At 42.2% G+C, this 21,178-nt stretch overlaps 2 protein-coding genes across 9 annotated transcripts in view; one reads left to right on the top strand and one right to left on the bottom strand.

Moving 5' to 3' along the window:
- Positions 1 to 6,085, bottom strand: part of SETDB2 (SET domain bifurcated histone lysine methyltransferase 2) — a 39,247-nt gene extending 33,162 nt beyond the window's left edge. For 2 of the 6 annotated variants that reach the window (XR_012900676.1, XM_075919059.1), the window contains exons 1-3: positions 5,773 to 5,907; positions 4,549 to 4,903; positions 4,134 to 4,217 (exon numbers count right to left, since the gene is read on the bottom strand). Coding sequence is in view for 4 of the 6 variants with exons in the window: in XM_075919059.1 (XP_075775174.1) it covers positions 4,134 to 4,217; positions 4,549 to 4,582 (118 nt within the window). In the remaining 2 variants the exon portion in view is untranslated. The other 4 variants (XM_075919060.1, XM_075919061.1, XM_075919063.1 and 1 more) reach the window with 4 other exon arrangements.
- Positions 6,086 to 6,117: 32 nt separating this feature from the next.
- CAB39L (calcium binding protein 39 like) overlaps positions 6,118 to 21,178 on the top strand; it is a 111,560-nt gene continuing 96,499 nt past the window's right edge. For 2 of the 3 annotated variants that reach the window (XM_075919073.1, XM_006121344.4), the window contains exon 1: positions 6,122 to 6,260. The gene's annotated coding sequence lies outside the window, so the exon portion shown is untranslated. Of the gene's footprint in view, positions 6,261 to 21,178 lie in introns of all 3 variants that reach the window. The other variant, XM_006121347.4, reaches the window with a different exon arrangement.

Below are 21,178 nucleotides of genomic sequence, written 5' to 3'. Positions count from 1 at the left end.
GCCTCAGGCGTCTGGATTCAGCCTGCTGGTGAAACTGACGCTGCTGGTCAGTTTCAGCAGCGGCTGAATCCCGACTTCTGGGGCAAAGCAGCTGGGGTGCTGCCGGGTTGGTCCGGTAGCGCCGCCCCTCGGCACTGCGGGACCAACCTGGCAGCACCCCAGCTGCTCTGCCCCAGGGGTCCCCACGTCAGCCGCTGCTGAAACAGATCAGCGGCTGATTCCAGGAAGCCCAGGGCAGAGCAGCTCTGCCCCGGGCTTCCTGGAATCAGCCGCTGATCTGTTTCAGCAACGGCTGACTTGGGGACCCCTGGGGCAGAGCAGGTGGGGTCCTGCCGTGTTGGTCCTGCAGCGCCGTCCTTTGGCGCTGTGGGACCAACCCGGCAGCACTCCAGCTGCTCTGCCCCAGGCATCCCCAAGAGCAGCTGGGGTGCTGCCGGGTTGGTACCGCAGCCCCGAGGGGCAGCGCTACGAGACCAACCCGGCAGCACCCCAGCTGCTCTGCTCCCGGCTTCCCCGATTCAGCTGCTGGTCAGTTTCAGCAGCAGCTGAATGGGGGAAGCCTATCCGGCTGCCCCAGCACTTCCGGGTTCCTGATGGTGCCGGACCATCAGGAGTCCCGGAGCATTGGATGCTGGACTAATGGAGTTTTACTGTATCTAGTTATTTTTTGAACTTTGCTATAGTCCTGGCCTTCACAACATCGTCTGGTACAGGTTTCACAGGTTCACTGTGCATTATGTGAAGAAATTCTAACTTTTGTTTGTTTTAAACCTGCTGCCTAATAATTTCGTATGGTGACTCCTAATTTGTGTTTCATAAGGAGTAGATAACCTTCTTTGCTTTCTCCACACCAGTTATGATTTTATAGCCCTTTATCTTATTCCACTTAGCTGTCTCTTTTCCAAGCTGTGAAGTCCCAAACTTATTATTTCCAAGGTCAAAAGTCCCAAATCTCTCCTCACACGGAAGCTGTTCCATTCTCCTAATAATTTTTGTTGCCTTTTTCTGTACCTTTTCCAATTTCAATATATCTTGACATGGGGAGACCACATCTGCTTGCAGTATTCAAGCTGTTGGCACACATGGATTTATATAAAAGCAATATGATATATGTGGTGTATTATCTATCCCTTCCTTTATGATTCACAACACTATTTGTTTTTTGGACTGCCGCTGTACACAGAGTAGATTTTTCAGAGAACTATCCATGACTCCAAATCTCCTTCTTCAGTGAAAACAACTAATGTGGACCCCATCATTTTATAAGTGTATACGAATGCCTATAAAATCCTATTTCAATTGAAAAGGCAATTAATAAGAGTTCTTAGCCCCACATTCCTCTTTCCTGCAAAGCACATGAGTCTACAGTCTATATGGGAAATCTTTTTATCGGAATGTCTAATTCTGCCAATATTTTAACTGGAAAGGCCATCAATAAAAAGTATATTGCTCCAATGTGTGACAAAAACCAGTCATAACAAGGAAATGTATTATTAGTATTAAGATTATTAGTTTCTGTCCATAAAATAATCCAGAAAGATCTAGATCCGTTTTCTCAACTAATTTTGAAATCATTTCCTATTTAAAGAGGACTGCTAATTTGGATGGGCAAATATCCTCATACATAAAATGGGTACGTGTACTATCTTCTAAGAAGTTGCAGGATAACATGTTTGGGTACTTGCGAAGACATGCAATGAGTATTTGCTGCTGGTATAGTTTCCTTAGGCACAATGGTTTCTGTTTACTAACTATGGCAACGGTTAAGTAATGTGAGGGGGGTTGGTTTCTGGAGAGGGAGACGGAGAACACAAAACTCTCTTATTAGTGTGAGATGATATGAGTAGCAGCAATGAGATTCCCTTTACTATTAAGAGGCAAGATTTGGAAAGGTTTTTTCCAATAAAACTGATTGGACAAGGAGGGTACTTGCCATCCGACAATACCTCCTCTCTAACCCTGTATTCACAGAGATAGACAACACAAGGAAGACCAATATCCTAGGGGAGGGGTGTCCAACCTGCGGCTCTTGAGCCACAGGCGGCTCTTTGCTTAAAGAAATGCAGCTCTTGCTGGTTCTGAGCTGTGTGCTCGGACTGCTCATGGCTGGCTGCTCTGTGCATGCACCCCAGCGCCTGAGACAGAAACACATGGTGATGGCAGCTCCAAGACCCAGGCATTGGGTTAGAGTAGGGGAGGGGACTGAGAGTTCCTGTCTCTGGGGGAAGGAGAGGGGCATTGGGTTAGAGCGGGGAGGGGGGCCGAAGCACTTTAAACACAAAGTCTTCATACATGCAGAATAAGGCAGCCAACACAGATGTCATATTTAAATTCCAGGGCAAAAAAAGAATCAGCATGTTACTCGTTTACACTGTGTTTCTTTAAAGAAAATTGAAAGGATACTGTTTGCCAGGCTGAAGCAATTATTCTGAGATATGAGTCTCTCCCTTATTGTTTTTGAACCTATCATATTTGCAGTCTGGGACAGACCTGAATTTTTAGAACTATAAAAAAACCATAGTCTTCATCAGGTTTTTTTTTTATTTATTATTATTATTATTATTTAAATAGAGAGGAAACCATACCAGAGATCAACAAGCTGGAGTGAAACAGGCACTTCAAATTCTGGTAATTTACTTCTCAGTTCAGTTTAATTTTAAAAAACTCACAGGACATAGTAGGGCAGTAGTGTTAAATTTAAAATACATGGTGGGGATGCTTTTTTTTTTTAAGTGTGAAAATATTACTGTATTTTTAAAGGTTTTTTTTTTTAAATTTGATGTTTATTCCTTGTCAAGTTCTCTGCCTATGGACCGGCCATGAATTTTTTAAGTGACTGGAGACTTTTTTTTATTGGTTTTGTCCAAAATGTCTTGTAATGTTATTTTTATCACTATATTTTGTGTACTATATCTATATATAGATATATAAAAATAAATATATAATACATGGCTCTTCGCACTCTAACCACAGCTATTTGTCTCTTAGTCTCTAACTGGTTGGCCACTCCTGCCCTAAGGATGTTAAATATCAGTTAATTGAATAGTCGAGTAACCTCATGAATTCTTTTTGGCAGCCACTGGATCAGAGACAGCAGTGCAGTGTGTCAGGCAGGAGCTGGTCCATGAGAGGAGATTGTTTTTTAAACTAGCTCCCTTCACAGACCGGCTGCCTTTCACAGTGCTGCTGCCTCTAATGAAGTGGCAGTAGCCCCTGTTGGGGGGAAGGGAGGTTCTGAGCTCCCAGACCCAGCATTAGCTGGAACTGAGCTGGGCTGCCTGCCCACCCAGTTCCTAATATACTTTAAATGCAGAGCTGCAGTGGGGGTAGGTCCTGGGCTGGTTGTGAGCCAGGCCTGAGCCGGGCTGCTGGCTAACCTGCTAAAAAATGTACTGGCAGATGGTGGGAGGGGGAGGGAAATGTGTGTAGTCTATTGCATTAACCTATAATGCTATTGCTTAATCGATTAATCAACTACACTATTACATCCATAATAGCCACCTTTGAACACACACACACACACACACACACACACACACACACTTACAGTCCTATGTCAGCACTCTTAACGGACAACAAATCCTGTGAAACATGCTTGCACTAATCAAAATGCTTTTACTCCTTGAGGGATTGTTGTAGGAGGCAGCAAGCAGAAGGCCAGGCAGGTCTGCAGAGCCAGCAGGCACAGGGCACACCTGCTTGAAAACAGACTCTTTGCGTGTATCAGCTCCCACCTGCCACCCTTACCCTCTGTGATGCTGCCTCTCTATCATGGGTCAACTCCTCATGGGCACCGGCTCCCAATCCCTCCTCCCTCGATACAGAGGCAGCTGGGGGGGGGGGCGCGGCGTGGGGAGGAAGGGAACATGCATGTAGTTGACCAGATAACCCATAAGCCCAAATTTATTGGTTAATCATGTATCTACATGTTGACATCTCTAGTAATTGCTCGCTTAGCCCTCAAGGTGGTCTCTCTCTAGCTTAAAATGGGGAACTTGCACTGCAGCTGCTTGTTACACATATCCAATGGTAGACACAATTTCAGTCTTCAGGTTGTCATTCCCACAAGCATTATTCATTTACTGACACCTCCTCTAAGTCCCCCATAATGAAAAATATATAGATGACATCACCTTCACTTCTCTCTCCACCGACATTGCTAAGGGTCTCTACATCCAGGCACTCAGATGCTATTGTGCCAGGCACACTATAGGTATCTAGATAAAAAGATTACATAGAAATTAGATGCTGGCAGCCTTTTGCTTCTTACCAAGATTCTCCAAACAGCTTTCACTCAGCTAGCTTTAACTACAATAGGCATTTGAAAGAGCATTGCCTCAGAAGATATTTACAGGGAAAATCACGAGAAGAGCAAACCACTATGATATATACATTCTTTAAAAAAAAAAAATCAGTACAAACTCAGAGGCTTTAGTCAAACTGTGTCATGAAGGCTGGCCAATCCCACCCAGTTTAGTTATATAAAACTCCCTCAAAAGAGGTGTTTAATGACTATTAAAAATGCTTTATTAAAAAAAAAAATCTTACTTTTTTCTTTTTCCATCCTTTGAAGTAGTTGCATACATGTACGTTGTGCTTCAAAAAACAGTTAGAACATTACTGCACTAAATCCAGGCTAAAATAGAACATTATGAACTTGCTGTCCTAGAACCTTATTCCTCAATTTATTATATTGCTCTTAGAGAAAGTGCCAGATTCCATGCTGAATGAGGGGCATAGTTAAATTTCCAATGAAAACCAATATTCAAGCAACAAGAAGCAAATCTTCAGTTGCCAACAATTCTTTATTGTTGCAATGTTATCTCTCCAAAAACCTTAGCACCTCCTTTGGTCTCATGAAACCACTTTTCATTCTCCTTTGGGCCAAGAAAATTCCATTTCTCTGTAAGTTAAAAAAAAAAAGAATTTTAAAGTAATTTATAGTGATTGTTTTCCAAGACCTAGCAACGAGCATTATTTGCCACCAGAGAGAGACCAGAAACATGAATGTAATAAAGAGTACACTACCACTAAAATGAACAGTTTTAAAATATATTTAAAAGGATATTATCTAAGATCCTATTATCCCAAGGAAAGAAAGCAAAGATCTGTCGTTGTTTTTTAAATCAAGTTGGGCATTTGCCATCAAACCCCAATATCCGGTAATATAAGAGGATCTAAGCTTGCACACAATGCTTGATTGCATGCCCATTGACTTAACCGTAGTATGTGAGACGTCTCACTTAAGCACGTGCTTAAAATGTAGCTTTAAAATGTGGCTTTAAAGTGCTACATAGTCCTGTATTTTGTTTAAGCACGTGTACGACTGATTGCAGGTTGAGGACTAGGAATACGGACACGTTGGAGTGTCTGTTTACCACTGATTTGTAAAAGTGTGGGGGAAATGCTCTTTAAATAAGAACTACTCCAAAAGATCTGGCACAGATTTGCAATCTAGCCAAAGAAAGAAAATTTCAATAATCACAGCTAGGTTTGACCCAACTGCATTTTCCGGTTCTGTTTTTTGGAGGAGAGAGGGGGACGAAATACATTAGGCAAGACCGCCAGCTGTTAACTGCGGAGATATTCCCGTTCAGCTCCAGCCCGCTTCCCGGGCCAGGCCCGATCCCGCTGCCTCGCTAACGATCCCGCACAGAATCAGTTTCCAAAACCCGCAGGGGCCGGGGAGGGGACAGACCGGGCACCGCAGGGCCTGCCCCCCAGCCACTAGCAGCGGAGCGAACGCGGCAACCCCGGCGCTGGACACGGTACCTTCGCAGGCGACCACCCATTAGCCCTTCGCTCGCCCCGTTACCCGAACGGGCCACACCCCTCCTGTGGGCGTGGCTAGGCTCTGCCTCGGGAGCGGAATCTGCCCCCCCCCCGTTCCAGACCTTCCTTCCGTTGGACTCACATGGCCGCCAGGCGTAGGCTCCCCCAACTAGCGCCACTCAGTCACCAATCAGCAACCACAGCTCGCCGGCCATGAGGCGGGGTTTGAACCCGGTGTCGCTCGAAAGCGATGAAAGGATTGGACGCACTCGAATGCCTGCGCGTGCGCAGAGTAGCCGGCGCGCGCGCATCAGGGGTGGAGCAAGGGGAAGCCAATGGCTATCCCGAAGGGCAGCTAGACGGGTCTAGCGGTTCGTGCGCCGTCCTCACTTTTCATTGGCTGCGAGTGGCCTTTCGTGGTGCCGTAGGGTGGCCAATGAAATCGGGCCATCAGGACTAGCTCCTGAGGAGCGGCGGTGGCGGCTAAGGTGGGTTCGTCCGCCATGTTGGGTGAGGTAAAGGGGCGGAGTTTGTTGAGGCGGGGTTAGGCTCCGGGTCCCTCTCGCTGGGTGGGTGGGTTGGTTAACCCCGGGGGCGGATTGGGGGCCGCGGCGGGCACAAGCCTGGGGATTCCGGGCTGAGGGGGGGTGAACCCCGGGGCCGCGGCGGGCACAAGCCTGGGGATTCCGGGCTGAGGGGGGGTTAACCCCGGGGCCGCGGCGGGCACAAGCCTGGGGATTCCGGGCTGAGGGGGGGTGAACCCCGGGGCCGCGGCGGGCACAAACCTGGGGATTCCGGGCGGAGGGGGGGTGAACCCCGGGGCCGCGGCGGGCACAAGCCTGGGGATTCCGGGCTGAGGGGGGGTGAACCCCGGGGCCGCGGCGGGCACAAGCCTGGGGATTCCGGGCGGAGGGGGGGTGAACCCCGGGGGCCGCGGCGGGTACAAGCCTGGGGATTCCGGGCGGAGGGGGGTTAACCCCGGGGGTGGATTGAGGGCCAAGGCGGGTTCACCCCTAGGAGGCGCGTTGGGTTTTTTTAATTCAAGGGGTTTGTTTTCTTCCAAAGACTTGGATGGTTCCGGCCTCTTAGTTCCCATCGCGGTGGAAAGTCTGCCCGGTGGAGCGGGAACGCGGGTTTCTGCTGGTGCTCTAACGCGCCGCAGGAGGTTGGGGGCTGCCCGAAACCTAGCACCTTTCTTCTGTTGCACGTGATTGTCTGCCCGGTGCCCTTTGCTGCGCGGCCTTGGTCTCATTTTGTAGTACACTTTAAGTGCTACATAGTCCTGTTTTTTGGTCTCCTTTTGTACTGCACTCCTGACGCCGACCGGTCTTCCTGGTGTGTTAGGTGCTGGTTGTAGTACACAGGTTACAGCGAGAGAGAAGCTTGAGAGTTGTGGGGCTTCCTCATTGCTTTCTGTTACCCTGGCTGCTAGATCTTAAAGTTATGTTTTCTGTTATTGTAGTCAGTAAAGAGTGAAATAAGGCTCTGGCCTTTTTGAAGGCTGGAAACATGGCAGGGGATGCATCTCTTAAAAAGGTGTAGTGCAGAGAGATAGTGTTGAGGTTGGTGGTTATTCAAAAACCATTTCCAGGTTTGGCTGCTGAGCTGTGCTTCAGGCTGAGGCGCAATTCATCTTTCTCACCTTCTGTGTGTTACTTTAGACTAGTTTTGTTTTACAAGGCTAAAACAGGCCAAAATTGTAGTCTTCAGGGTAAGACTGCAAGCAGTACTTAACTGTCTCATTGCAGATACGGGGGAAACATTTCCATGTCTGTGATCTCTTGGGATCAGATACCTACATATTGTACTTAATGCAAATAATTTCATTTGCAGAATTTGACCTATTAAGATGTAGAAAGTTCCTTAAACTTAACACAATTTAAAATAAACTATCCAGTAATTATAAGAATTCAGATAATCTGTTGAGCTCCTTATTTGTCTGCTGGGTCACTCTGGTCAACTACCATGTGTAAATAAGCAGCAGGCACTTAAAATATTAGCTGTTACACAAATGAATACAGTAAATGAATTATTTCAGTTGTCCTCTCAGGCTGTCTCTTGTGACTCCGAGTGCTTTAGCATCACCTAATAGTGCTGCAGCAGTGTGGAAATGCAAATTCTTACAATAATTTAGATTATTTAAAAAGGTACTGTTACTATAGATCTTATACCAGCTTTAAAATCTGACATTTGAAAACTTAAAGCAGAGTTTACAAGATACTTTTGAAAAATAATAATACACTTTTCACAATTTTTTTTCCAGCACTGATATCCTGTTTAAATGGAATATAGCAGTTCATGTTTGTGTTTTTTGCAGAGTAATTTTATATTCTAGACTGAAATCTAACATAATAGCCTGATTGCCTCCAACCTTGCGATAGTAATTTAATTAATATTCAAGAAAAAAAGAAAAAACATTGAACGCAATTTTGTTCAATGACTATCTAAACCAGGAAACATGACATCAAATTTTTGTGGAATATCTGCCACTTCATATTCATTGTTTTAAATTTATAGAACGTGTTTGAAGTTCGCTAGTTAGTTCATGAGTAGTGGATGATAAGTAACTGACATGTATAGGGAGAAGGGCTATTAATATTGATGTTACCACAAACAAGACTGGGCCAAATATTTTAAAGACAAATTTTATTTAAAATAATGGCTTACATTTTCAAAAAACCCTTTCATGATTTTTTTGCTCTGAGAATATAACTATGTGAGCTGATGGTAATGAGACAATATTTCCTTTTAACATAAACCACTGTGTATACAGGCAAATAGAAATTCTAAGGAATAGTTAACCGCAAATGTATTTCATAACAGGATAAGTCACTTGCTGCACCAAAGTCATATATCAAAGTACAGTGTTAAACTTGACTTATATGTAAAACAGCTTTACCTTTAAACTATAGGAATGTCTCCCTATATTTTTATTATGTTGGTATGTGCACTTTGGTAGTGATTATTACTTAGCTCCCAAGTTGAGTATTTTAACATGGAATAGAACTAAACATTTGCTTATTCTTTTCATGATGTATTGTTCCATAAAAATCTGCATGCTGGGGATATTGTGATTATTTCATGAGAATCCAAACATTGTGTAAACACTTTTTCTCACCTTTGATTTTTAAGTACAGGCAGTCCCCGACTTACGCGGATCCGACTTATGTCGGATCCGCAGTTACGAACGGGGCTCGCCCTGAAGGACACGGACTGCGGGACCTCGCGGTCCTGCCGCCCGTGTACTCCAGGGCTTTCTCCACGTCTCCCTGGTCTGCAGACCAGGAAGACGCGGAGCAAAGCCGCGGAGGGGCTCGGGCAGCGGGGCAGCCCAGGCACGCCTGGGCTGCCCCGCTGCCCGAGCCCCTCCACGGCTTTGCAAAGCCTTGGGGAAGCCGGCAGCGGGACAGCCCAGACGCCCCGCGGCTGTCCCGCTGCTGGCGTCCTCAGAGGCTTTGCTCCCCGTCTCCCTGGTCTCCCCGTCTCCCTGGTAAGCTAGTACGCCCCCTCCACCCCCAGCAGACTAGGCTTTTCTCCAGACGCCTGTGGCAGAGCAGCTGGGGCGCTGCCGGTTGGTCCTGCAGCGCCGCTCTGGACGCTACTGGACCAACCCGGCAGCACCCCAGCTGCTCTGCCCCAGGCGTCCTGATTCAGCCGCTGCTGGTCAGTTTCAGCAGCGGCTGAATCTGGACGCCAGTTCCGACTTACATACAGATTCAACTTAAGAACAAACCTACAGTCCCTATCTTGGACGTAACCCGGGGACTGCCTGTATGCTTGTATTTGTTCTGAATGATGCTACTTAGAATTGTTTGTTTGGAAGAAAAAAGATTGAGAAATAAATACAATTTCTCATATTCCTACATACTATCTTCATTGTCTATTCACCTGATTAGGTTAAGAAGAATTTGTATCTGTATGTTGGTATAGTGGTTATATATTTCATGGCTTGCGAACAGCAAAATGGGCCTGGGCTTCTTTTCAGGCCTGCATGGATTGCTAAAATGTAATATTAGGAATCCAAATATAAGTGATTTAATTCCAAGGCCAGAAGGGATCATTGTCATCATCTAGTCTGACCACCTGGGTAAGAGGCCATAGAACTTCTTCAATATAATTCTTAGAGCATATCTTTTAGAAAAAATCCATCTTGAGTTTAAAAATTGTTAGTGATGTGGAATTCAGTTCCACCGTTGGTTAGTTTCAGTGGTTAAAAAGTCTATGTAGCTGTATTATTCTGTACATTTAAAAACAAGTCTGTTAAACTAAATTGTTTGATCTCCTTTAGTCCATCATTTTTCTTATACCCCAATCATTCTCATGGTTCTCTTCTGAATCCTCTTCGATTTATCAACATCTTTCTTGAGTTTTAGGCAGCAGAAGTGAATGGAGTATTGAAGCAGCAGTTACACTAGTGCCAAATACGGAGAGAGAATAATTTTTACTATTACCTGAGACTCCTCTGCTTATGCATACAGGGATTGCATTAGCTTTTTTTGGCCAGAGCATTGTGATGGAGGCTCATCAGTAGTTGATGATTCACTACAACCCCCAGCCTTTTTTGGAGTCACTGCTTCCCATGATAAAATCCCCCATTCCATAAGCATGGCCTATATTTTTAGTTCCTAGGTATATATGTTTACATGAAGCTATAATGAAACAATCTTGCTTGCATCCATTTTACAAGCAATCCAGATTGCTTAGTATCAGTGAGCTGTCTTGTTCATTATTTACCACTCCCACAATATATCATCTGCAAGCTTTATTAGTAGTAGTTTTGTGTTTTCTTCCAGATAATTAATAAAAATATTCAAATACCATATGGCTAAGAGCATCCCTGCAGGGCTCCATTAGAAACACACCTGTTCAATGATGATTCCCATTTACAATTATTTTTTGAGATCCATCAGCCACTTTTAACCCATTTATTGTGTGACATTAATTTTACATATAAAGTTTTTAATCACAAAGTCATGTGTTACCAAGTCTAATGTCTTAAATAAGTCTTATGTCAACATTGTTGCCTTTATTAACCACACTGTAATCTAATCTTTTAAAAAAAGTTAGACAGGATTGTTTGTCATAAACCTATGATGAGATGCTTTAATTGCATTATTCAATTAATTTTTACTAAGCTAATCCCATTTCAGTGCACCATTGTCTTGTCCAAGATCAGTGTCAGACTATAATTACTGGATCATCCCTATTTAACCTTTTGAAATAGTTTCACGGAATTAGCTTTCTTCTAGTCTTTTGGAATTTACTCGGTGTTTATAGATTTACTGAAAATAAACATTAACAGTCCAATGACCATCTCAGACAGCTTTTAAAATTATTGGTTGCAAGTTATTTAAACCTGATTTTAAAATGTTTCACTTGAGTAGCTTCTAGTTAACATCCTCCTGAAATACTAGTGGAAAGAGAGCCATATGATGTCAAATTTTTCCTAGGTATAACACAGAAATTTCTGTTGAGCATATCTGTCTTCTCTGCATTGTTATTCACCATGCTGCCACTTCCATCTAGTATTGACAAATATTTGTTGGATCCCTTTTGTTCCTAAGTACACTTTTAAAACTGCTTGTAACTCTATCCTTAACTCTACTGTTCTTCCCTTATAAATCAAAAACTAGAAATCATATAAAATTGATGTTAATTGCTAACAACTTCCCACTTCCATTATCTATATTTTTATTTTTATATCTGCCTTCAACTTTCCTATAAATCAGGTCAGATTTTTTTTAAATAAATATGGCTGTCTTCCTCAGTTGTAGAATTGTGGAATTTTGAGCATCTAGTTAAAAGTTCTTAAGCAATTCTGAATTAACATGCACACTTTTCTGATGATCATATCACATAAGGGGAATTTATGGGAGTTTTCATACAACAATAAGTGCAATGTTCCATTTGTTCAGCTGTGTCTGAGCCAGCCACCCTGAACTTGTTTCATCTGCCAAAAGTGTCTAATGTGCTTTGACTTAGTAGCCCAATTTGGTTAACTTTGTTGTGGAATATGAGTATGAGACTTGTGAGGCTGATTACAAAAAGCAACATCAATCTCACTGGGTAAATCTGCATCACTGGTGTCAACATTAGATGATTACTGTCACCATACTAGCCCCAATAGAGGGAATAGGGCAATACATTGGGTAGTAGTAGTGGCAACAGCAGTTAACTTCCCTTTAAAAAGACTTAAAATTATGTCAGAAGACATCTTAGTTGTCACTGGGAAAACAGTTTGTAGGGGGGGATGGAGGACTTTCAGTAAGATTCTACTCTTAAAGGAGTGCAGAATCTCGATTATGCTCATGTAATTGAGAACAGGTTTTCTCCTGTATTTTAAAAATGAGGGTGGAGTTCAGGAAACACGCGCCATATTCTCTTCTGGGTGTTTTATAAGTTATAACATTCAAGGGCTTTTGTCAGCAAGACAATGGAAGTAAATGGCTGAAGATTCATGTATGAATTAAAACTAAAAAGGAGTTGGTAATAAGTTTTGGCTCTCCATTTGAAAGGGAGAGCAAAAGCTCTTCAAAAATGTAGAGTAGGAACTTCTGTCATATAGTACCAAGATAAGGTACACTTAACATTAGCATTTTTATTGCGGATCGTATAAAATTTTCTTTTAAGAAGAATGTTAGATGTTGGATAGATGTCCTAGGACAAGTCTCCGCTCAGGTGCTACATTGGCAGAACTGCGCTACTGTATTATGTTTGTTGAAGATATGCTATGCCAGTGGGAGTGTCTCCTGCCAACAGTATCCATGTGGACACCAGATAGGTCAGGGGTCCGCAATCTTTCAGAAGTGGTGTGCTGAGATTTAACTTATTCACGGGTCTGTGTGCTGTTAATACTTTTTAAAGTGAAAGTCCTGCTTACAGCAGCTTCATAAATAAATAAAGATGGAGATCTTGCCGTTTTAGTAACACAAGATTTTTAAAAAAATCATTAAGACCAGATTTTTAGATATCTGCTAAAAGAATCTTTTTCTTTCTTACTTTGGGATACACTGGCTTATTTCTTGGCTCCATCAGACTTCTTGAGTGAGCTCACTCAAGCCCCCAAGGGTACATCTACACTACAGCTGGAGGTGTAAGTAACCGCTTGAGGAGACACACACATGCTGTATTTAGTGCACAGAAGGTAGGTCTGCACTACAGTTTAAAAACTTGCTGCATTAAGGTGTGGAGTACACTTTCCTACTGGTAGCCTAAGGGGAGCTGAAGATGCACTTGAGTGAGTGTAACACTGAACTGGTTGAAAATTTTAAAGGCTTTTTTTTCTCTTAGGGAACAGAAAAGGACTCTCTTCCCCCCCCCCCCCCCTAAAACAGAACTCTCTCATCCCAAACTGTCGACATTGTCAAAATGGTTCCTCTTGTGTTTATAAAAAAAGTCATGGATTTTCAGTAACTCAAAGTCTTTTATAACTAGTTAGCACCATTTTTTGGAGAGGCTTTTTGTAAAGGAAAAATTGTACTAACTTCTTTGTGGGGTGGGGGGAGATTTTGAAAGGGGGAAAAACTAAAAAGTCCATTTGGTACATTTTGAAATGAAAATGAATTCATGAGTTAGTTCTTTGTTTTTTTTCCCCTCCGTTACCAGAACTGGCAGAAATAAGATGACATTTTCAGAGGGGAAATATCATGAGTTACGCTTTTGTTGACAATTCCCATCTGAGCCTTTAGCTTTGTTTTTAAGATTTAGACCCAGATATACAGAGGTATTTGGGTGCCTGAAGAGGCAGATACACACCTAACCAGCTTTGCACTCCAGAAAAGCCCAAATGTTGAACACTCATTAAAAGTCAAATGAAAATAAATGCAATTCCTGTTTAGACACTTATCTGTCTTTTTAGGTGTTTATAAATCTAAGCACTTCCTTATTTTGCTGCTCTGCTTCAAGCGTGAAGCAGCTCCGTTTAGCAGCTGCTTGACAATATCTCCCCCCCCCCCCACTTGCCAGTCAGGGGGCCGTGAGGCTCAAGGGGCAGTGCAGCCCTACCACTCATCCCCTTTTAACTGGATGACTGGTTAAACAAAGGCTGCATCTACACTGCAAGGTTTTTGCGCGAAAGCCCATGGAGCGTCTACACCTCAAATGTGCTTTTTCCCAAGTAAATCAACAGTAAAATGACAGGAGGGAGGGCTTTTCCCGGCATAGGTAAACCACCTTTTAAGAGGCATAACTCCTTTTTGTGCTACAGCTATTGTGCAAAAAGGCAAGTGTGGCTGCTCCAGAGGAGTTTCTTGCACAAGAAACCCCTATGGGGAAAAAGCACATGGCTACGTTGACACTACATGCTTTCTTGTGCAAGAGCGTCCATGCAGTGTGGACGTGCTCTTGCACAAAGGCACATCGCTTTTGCGATGTGCTCTGAGGTGTGGACGTGCTCTTGTGTAAGAAGTTTTTGCACAAAAACTCTTGTGCAAAAGGCTTCTTGCACAAGCATGTAATGAAGATGTAGCCAATATGTTTAAGTTGCTAGCCAGTTAAATGGGATTTTACATTCCTAAAACCCATAGCATAGGAATGTTTGTGTTCTCTGCAGATACTTGTCAAACAGCTTGACTGTTTTGAGAAGTAGATATCAAGATTCTTAGAAGAACATTAAAGCCTAAACCTATTTATCCAAAGTAAAAGAACAATTTGTGTCACTATGTAAACAAACTTCTTTCACTTGGAGGACCTAGATATCTGTTCGTTACAAACTATCTTTGATGCTAAATGTGCTGGTACTCTTCTAACCTTCCAGTAGCCAGAATCTTTTAAGCTCTGAATTTGACAATTTGATGTGTTGTTTTTATACATACGCTATCCTTGCAGATCCCCTTTTTAACCAACTTTGTCATAAAGCCTAAGCAATTTGTCGTGAGAATCACAGGTCCGATGATGCATACCCAAGGGGGGGAAGGACAGAACCAGGTGGACAGTTTTATCAAATAAATATTTATTTATGACAGTGGTGAATTTATAGTATTTATTCTAAGATTTTTAATAGACCGTGTTAATAATGAATTTACAGTATTTATTATATTTATTCTATTATTTCTAGTTAAACGTGTCAGAGATAAGGATGGGAATGGCAAGGGGAATAGTCTCTAATCTTAAAATATCCAGCTACACTAATTAAATAACAGTGATAACTACAAACTCTATGTACTACCCAAAAACAACTACAACACTAAGCTTATACAACAAGAAAAAATCAAATCATACATACCAACTTACACAGCACATGGAACATTTCACAGATATCTGTTTGGTTGCGAAGGCCTTGGTTACGCCCGAGAGTCGGGGAGGTGGCTGGTCGGTTGATCAGGCCGGCAGCGCTTTGAAGTATACGAGAAGGCACACGCACGGTGGTATGTGTGTTGCGAAGACCTCCTAGCGTGAACTGTGCGATGGGTATTTATCCCCAAATCTGCACATTGCTTTCCCGCGCTTGCATATTACCATATATGGCCCAATGGTCACCAAGTGGGGGGGTCTGTGTCCCAGGGGTAGGGCCGAAACTGTGCAGGTTTCATGCGACCAGGTAAGCCCCGCAGTTCTCACGCCAAGGTGACGGGTGGGAGAGTCTGAGGCTATTTTCCCCTTTTTCACACCTTCCCTTTTTCTAAAGGCAATGGTATGCAGGAAGGGTGCGGCCGGTTTCTCTCAAGGAGTACTGCAGCCCACTATAGCAAGTGTGGTCTGGCCAAACTTTTTTACTGGAGGAGCAGTTTCTTTTCTCGAACACAATTCTTCCATATTTGTTCTGTTTATATGTAGTCTGGATTATTTAATTTCCACTCAAATTTATCTGAAGTGAGGTTTTTTTTACCCATGAAAGCTCTTGACCCAATCTATTTGTTTCTAAGGTGACTCAGGACTGCTTGTTTTTCTTCCATGTTGTTTCTAGACAATTACATTTAAGTTGTCTATGACTGAGTCAGGAGACCTGAGGGGTTTTTTTTATATATATATATATATATATATAAGCTTGAGTGACTGGAACTGAAAAGAGTGTCTGAAAATTATCCATTAAGAGAAAGTACGTGTGTGTGTGTGTGTGTGTGTGTGTGTGTGTGTGTGTGTGTGTGTGTATATATATATATATATATATATATATATAAAAAAGAAGAACTAAGGACTGCATATTTAGGACCATTCTTATATAAGAAGTCTCACTGGTTGTCCAGAAAGGTTACTTGTATAGCAGTAGAAATTTAAAAAACTGACATAAGTTCAGAGACCTGGATCTGTTCTCACCCCCCAAGTATATGCTAATTAACATATGCTTATTACAAAGCGTGATACATTTCAGCAGAATTTACCTTAGTCTAAATGTGATTGTATAGAACTGCGTAAAGCTGGGATCTGAGAGGACTCTGTCTTATATCAGAATTTGGATATGTTTTGTCTGCTGTGCAGATGGGTTATCAACCTTACAATCAAGCAACTGAACTCTAGTATGTTGTTTCAGCAACAATTAGTGATATAAACTTTATTAATACATTTTTCATTCACAGTTTACGTTTCTGGGGAGCACATGAGAAACAAATCTCATAAGAGAAATTAAACAAGCCAGCAAAATTTCTCAAACAAGAAGGTTTAATATTGTTTTCAAGTACAGAATTTCTTCTTCCAGTTATCAGTTGTCATGAGGTTTCAGAAGAGGCCTCCCTTTGTATTTGACTGTAGTGAATTCATAGAAGCCCTTCTGTTCTGAATATAGTAGGAAGCTTAAAGCATTAAGCCTGGTGAAAGACATGAAGCCCAAACCAAAAGCAGGCTGTGTATTAAAGCAGGGGTGGGGAATCTCTGGCCCACGGGCTGCACGTGGTTTCTCAGGATTAACTGCTCGTGGGCCACCAGACTGTTAGCTCACCTGAGCATCCTCAGGCACGGCTCCCTGCAGCTCCCAGTGGCTGCAGTTCACTGTTTCCAGTCAATAGGAGCCACAGGAAGAAGTGCAGGCCAGTCCACTGCTTACCATAACGCCCATTGGCCAGGAATGTTGAACCATGGCCACTGAGAGCTGCAGGGGGCCATGCCTGAAAATGGTCAGGTGAACTAGTTGTTTGGTGGCCCACCAGTGGTTAATTCTGATAAATTATGAAGTTTTCCCACCTCTGTAAAGTAAATGCCTATAAGTTCAGTGTCCAATACATAAACTTGGCAGAGATACTGCTCATGTTAATAAAACAGTGAATATGTAAACACGTTCTAGCAGGCTAGCACAAGTACACCCCAGGGTAGCAATACAGTAACAAATACTAATGTCTTTGTGTACTTTGTCTAAAAACCATCAAAATTTTAGACAAAACAAGTGGTAAATTAAAATGTTATCTAAAACATTTTAAAACAAAAAGCAATAAATGGCGTAACGTAAATAAGGTAGTACATAAATGTTAAAATACCTTGCCTTAGCCATTTGGGCTAAAGGACAGGAAAAAGTCCCACTGCTGACTAAACTGGCCCACTGGAATAGGTATTCATGTGTTAGTGTACTGAAACCAGTAAGCAGGGTGCTAGCTCCGTGCTTCGTCAACAATAAACCTGTTCAAGCACTTTAGCCACCAAATGGAGTCTGTGATCTTTCCAGGCAGTTCTAGTAAGGTTAGCAGACCTTTGTACCTGTGCAGAGCTAAAACCGCACACATAGGCTACATCTACCCTGTGGGTTTTTTTGGCAGAAGATATGCAAATAGAATGCTAATTTGCATATATTATGCTCATTTGCATGTATCTCATTCTCATTTGCATATCCTCTTCCAGTCCTTTTTGTGGAAGAGATTTTTGCGATAAGCCCTTGTAGAGGGGGTCATTTGTGGGGGGGGGGGGGGGAACCTTTTGTGCAAATGCCCTTATTCCTCCAAAAATGAGGCTTACCAGCTCTTGTGCGAAAGGTTTTTTTCCTGACAAATGGCCCTGTCTATGCAGGGCTTTTTATCGCAAAAACCTCTTCAGCAAAAAGGATTGGAGGAGGATATGCAAATGAGCACTTCATTTGCATATCTTCTGCCAAAAAACCCACACTCCGTGTAGACGTAGCCAAAAAGACAGTATATGCACACACACCCTACCTTAGGGTACGTCTAGACTACATGCCTCTGGCGACAGAGGCATGTAGATTAGGCTACCCAACAGAGTAAAATGAAGCGGCGATTTAAATAATCGCCGCTTCATTTAAATTTACATGGCTGCCGCGTTGAGCCGACAAACAGCTGATCAGCTGTTTGTCGGCTCAGCGCGGTAGTCTGGACGCTCCCCTGCCGACATCAAAGGGAGTTGTCGACAACCCAGGTATGCCTGGTATGAGGCATACCTGGGTTGTCGACAACTCCCTTTGATGTCGGCAGGGGAGCGTCCAGACTATCGCGCTGAGCCGACAAACAGCTGATCAGCTGTTTGTCGGCTCAACGCGGCAGCCATGTAAATTTAAATGAAGCGGCGATTATTTAAATCGCCGCTTCATTTTACTCTGTCAGGTAGCCTAATCTACATGCCTCTGTCGTCAGAGGCATGTAGTCTAGACGTACCCTTAGAAACCAGGCGCATTCTGTGGCTCTAGTTGAAATGATTGACAAATTAAAGCAGTGCTACAGTAACTGTTGTTTAAATCATTTTAGGTAAAACCGTTGTACAAAAACTATTTTCAAAAGCCCTATGGAATATTAAACAATACATCTTGTAGATTCCTCAAAACAAAAAGCATGTCCTGAGTAAAGCTTTTATGGTTTGGCTTTGCATTTAAAGAAAATAAAGGCCATGTGGATTTTCTAAGCTATTTTGCCCAGGTTTAAGTGAAACAAATATAGCAAAACAATAAATTATGACCATTAAGCAAGTTTAAATGTACCAATTACTGTTTCATTTGGGTGTATATATATGTCTCTGTGTTTATATCTGAGCTTTAACAAGTTACAAAAGATCTTCTAACACAAAGATGGGCAATAAGAGGCCCACAGGCCAGCTGTGGTAAAAAAAGCAGCTGGCAAACCTGTGTATCTGCAGATACAGCCTCTCTCAACTCCTGTTGGCCACAGTTCTCTGCTCCCAGCCAATGGGAGCTTTAGGAAGCGGTGACCCTGAAATAGACAAGAGAGCTTTTATTTTGTATCAGTTAAGAAAGCTGGAAAAAATATTTTATTGAAGAGATGGCTTCAATCAGTTTTAAATTTCTTTAAACAATGACAGATTTTTCTGGTCTGCTTCTCAACTCCCTAGCCCAGGAAGATCTTTTATTCTTCCTGCTATCAAAGTACCACTTCTTGTCAGAACTGTTTTCATGTTTTCACCGCTTCTGCTTCAAAGTAGTTTTGGGGTGAGTAGTGTTTTTTTGCAGGCTTATAGTAGTTTTCAGGCAGTTATTCTTGCTGGAGTGCAGTTCTGTAGTAATGTTAAGGAAGTAGGAGTGTGAAGATGCAAGAAAATTGGTGTTCTATAATTAAGTATGAATCAGTAGTGCTCAGTGTTGTGGGAATTTTTCTGGTATTAGGAAAACAGTATTCTCTCTGCCTCAGAAGCAGCAATTGATAAATATATAGTTATACATAATGATAATTCATCCAATGCATGCTTCTGGCTATGTTAGTATCTAGAGTACATTTTTAGCCTTTTTCCAAGGTTTGTGTTGAAAAATGACATTTCAGAGACATTTGTCTCTTCATCTTCCAGTTCCTAGAGATAATGAATTAGAATGAGGAAAAGCCGTGGATCAGTAGCCTTCCCTTTTGAAAAGAACCACATCTAGACCATGGTTTTACTTTCAAAATAGTGCTTTTTCTAAAGAGCTCCATGATGTGTATTATGCCATTGAAGATGCAAAATTCAAATACCGGCTTCATTTGCAATTTTGAAGTGCCTAATTTATATCCCTCTGTTGAAAGAGGGATGTAATCTAGACACAGCCTAGGAGTTAAATAAAGGTATAAACCACTGCATTTCTCAAACTACAACTAAGACATAATGCTTCCTAACTGGAATTTGGAGTGTTATGGTTGGTGTGTGAAATACCCTTGTTCATTGATACTCACACTTGCTGTTCTGTTAAACATGTGAACAAAGAGATTAAACACAGTTTGTTACCTTTTGTGAAGTTTTTTTTTTTTAATTACAAGATTATTGAAAACCAATGAAAAGGGAAGTTCCCTATGGCTATGTCTGCACTGCAGGCTTCTTGCGCAAGAGAGCATCCACACTGCCATGGATGCTCTTCCACAAGAAAGCTCTGATGGCCATTCACAGAATGGCCATCAAAGCACCTGTGCTTTTTCTGATAGTGGTTTCTTGCGCAAGAAACCACTGTTGTCTGTCCACACACGCCTTTTTGCACAAGAGCTCTTGTGCAAAAAGGCTTATTCCTCATAGAGGAATAACTCTTGCACAAAAAGCCCTGTCTTCTGATGATTTACTGCACTTTTTTTGCGCAAAAACACACTTGTAGTGTGGATGCTCTGTGAGGTTTTTTTGTGAAAAAACAACTGTTTTCACGCAAAAAATCTCTGCAGTTTAGACGTAGTCTATATGTTTAGCAACACTGGTATCCCTAATTAAATGTAGTGTGCTATTTTCTAAGCTAGCCCCTATTTTTTTAATTCTTACTATTTTTAGGCAGTGAGGCACAGCTGTGCTGCTTTGATCCACTGCCACATACCTAATCATCACATACTTTGCTTTTCTACAGTTCTGGTATCAAAATCAAATTCCTCTTTTGCCATTCTTTTGCAAGTAAGATAAAGCAAGATGGTAACCAGTAATGTCAGGTCCTCGGGGATATCCAGAACTTGTTGTATTTATAGTGGTAATTAGGAACGAAATTGTATTTAGTGTGTGATTGGTTGTGGTCATGTAATAATGTGTAAAAAATTTTGATGTTTGAACAGTAAATAGTGGCTGTGTACTTCAGTTATCTAATATCTTTCTCTGACCCAGACTCTGTAGGGTCCCCTGACTCCAAGTGGACAGTTTCTCTCTTTTGTGTTTAATAATGAGGCTTGCATCACAGTGTTGTCACTCAGTAACTTTGATGCTTTAGTCAGTGTCAACTTTCTAGCAAATAAGTAAGATTCAGGTCTGTGAATGAAAATTTATCACAAATTGTGTGTTAAGCTATTTGAGTTCCCCCAAAGCCATTAAAAAGAGGTCATGACTCTGCCACATCAGCAGTTGCATTTAATCTGTGACCATTGAGAGACTTGTACTCCTCTAGGACAAAGCAGCTCATACAACCTAGGATAACACATTTTGGTCAAAGAGATTAGGCTACAGAATGATGACCCAGAATGTAATCACTTTTATGGCATTCTTTCTTAAAAAGCTTTCCTTCTAAAACTGGAATGATTGGTGGAGGGGAAGGAGAGAAGAGATGATTGATAAAATCATGCATATGGTATCAGAACCTTTACCAGGGCAGGGA

Source organism: Pelodiscus sinensis, chromosome 1 (assembly GCF_049634645.1).
Source record: "Pelodiscus sinensis isolate JC-2024 chromosome 1, ASM4963464v1, whole genome shotgun sequence".
NCBI lineage: Eukaryota > Metazoa > Chordata > Testudines > Trionychidae > Pelodiscus > Pelodiscus sinensis.
The sequence above is the reverse complement of the archived record's forward strand: the minus strand, read 5'-3'. Positions and strand labels throughout refer to the sequence as shown.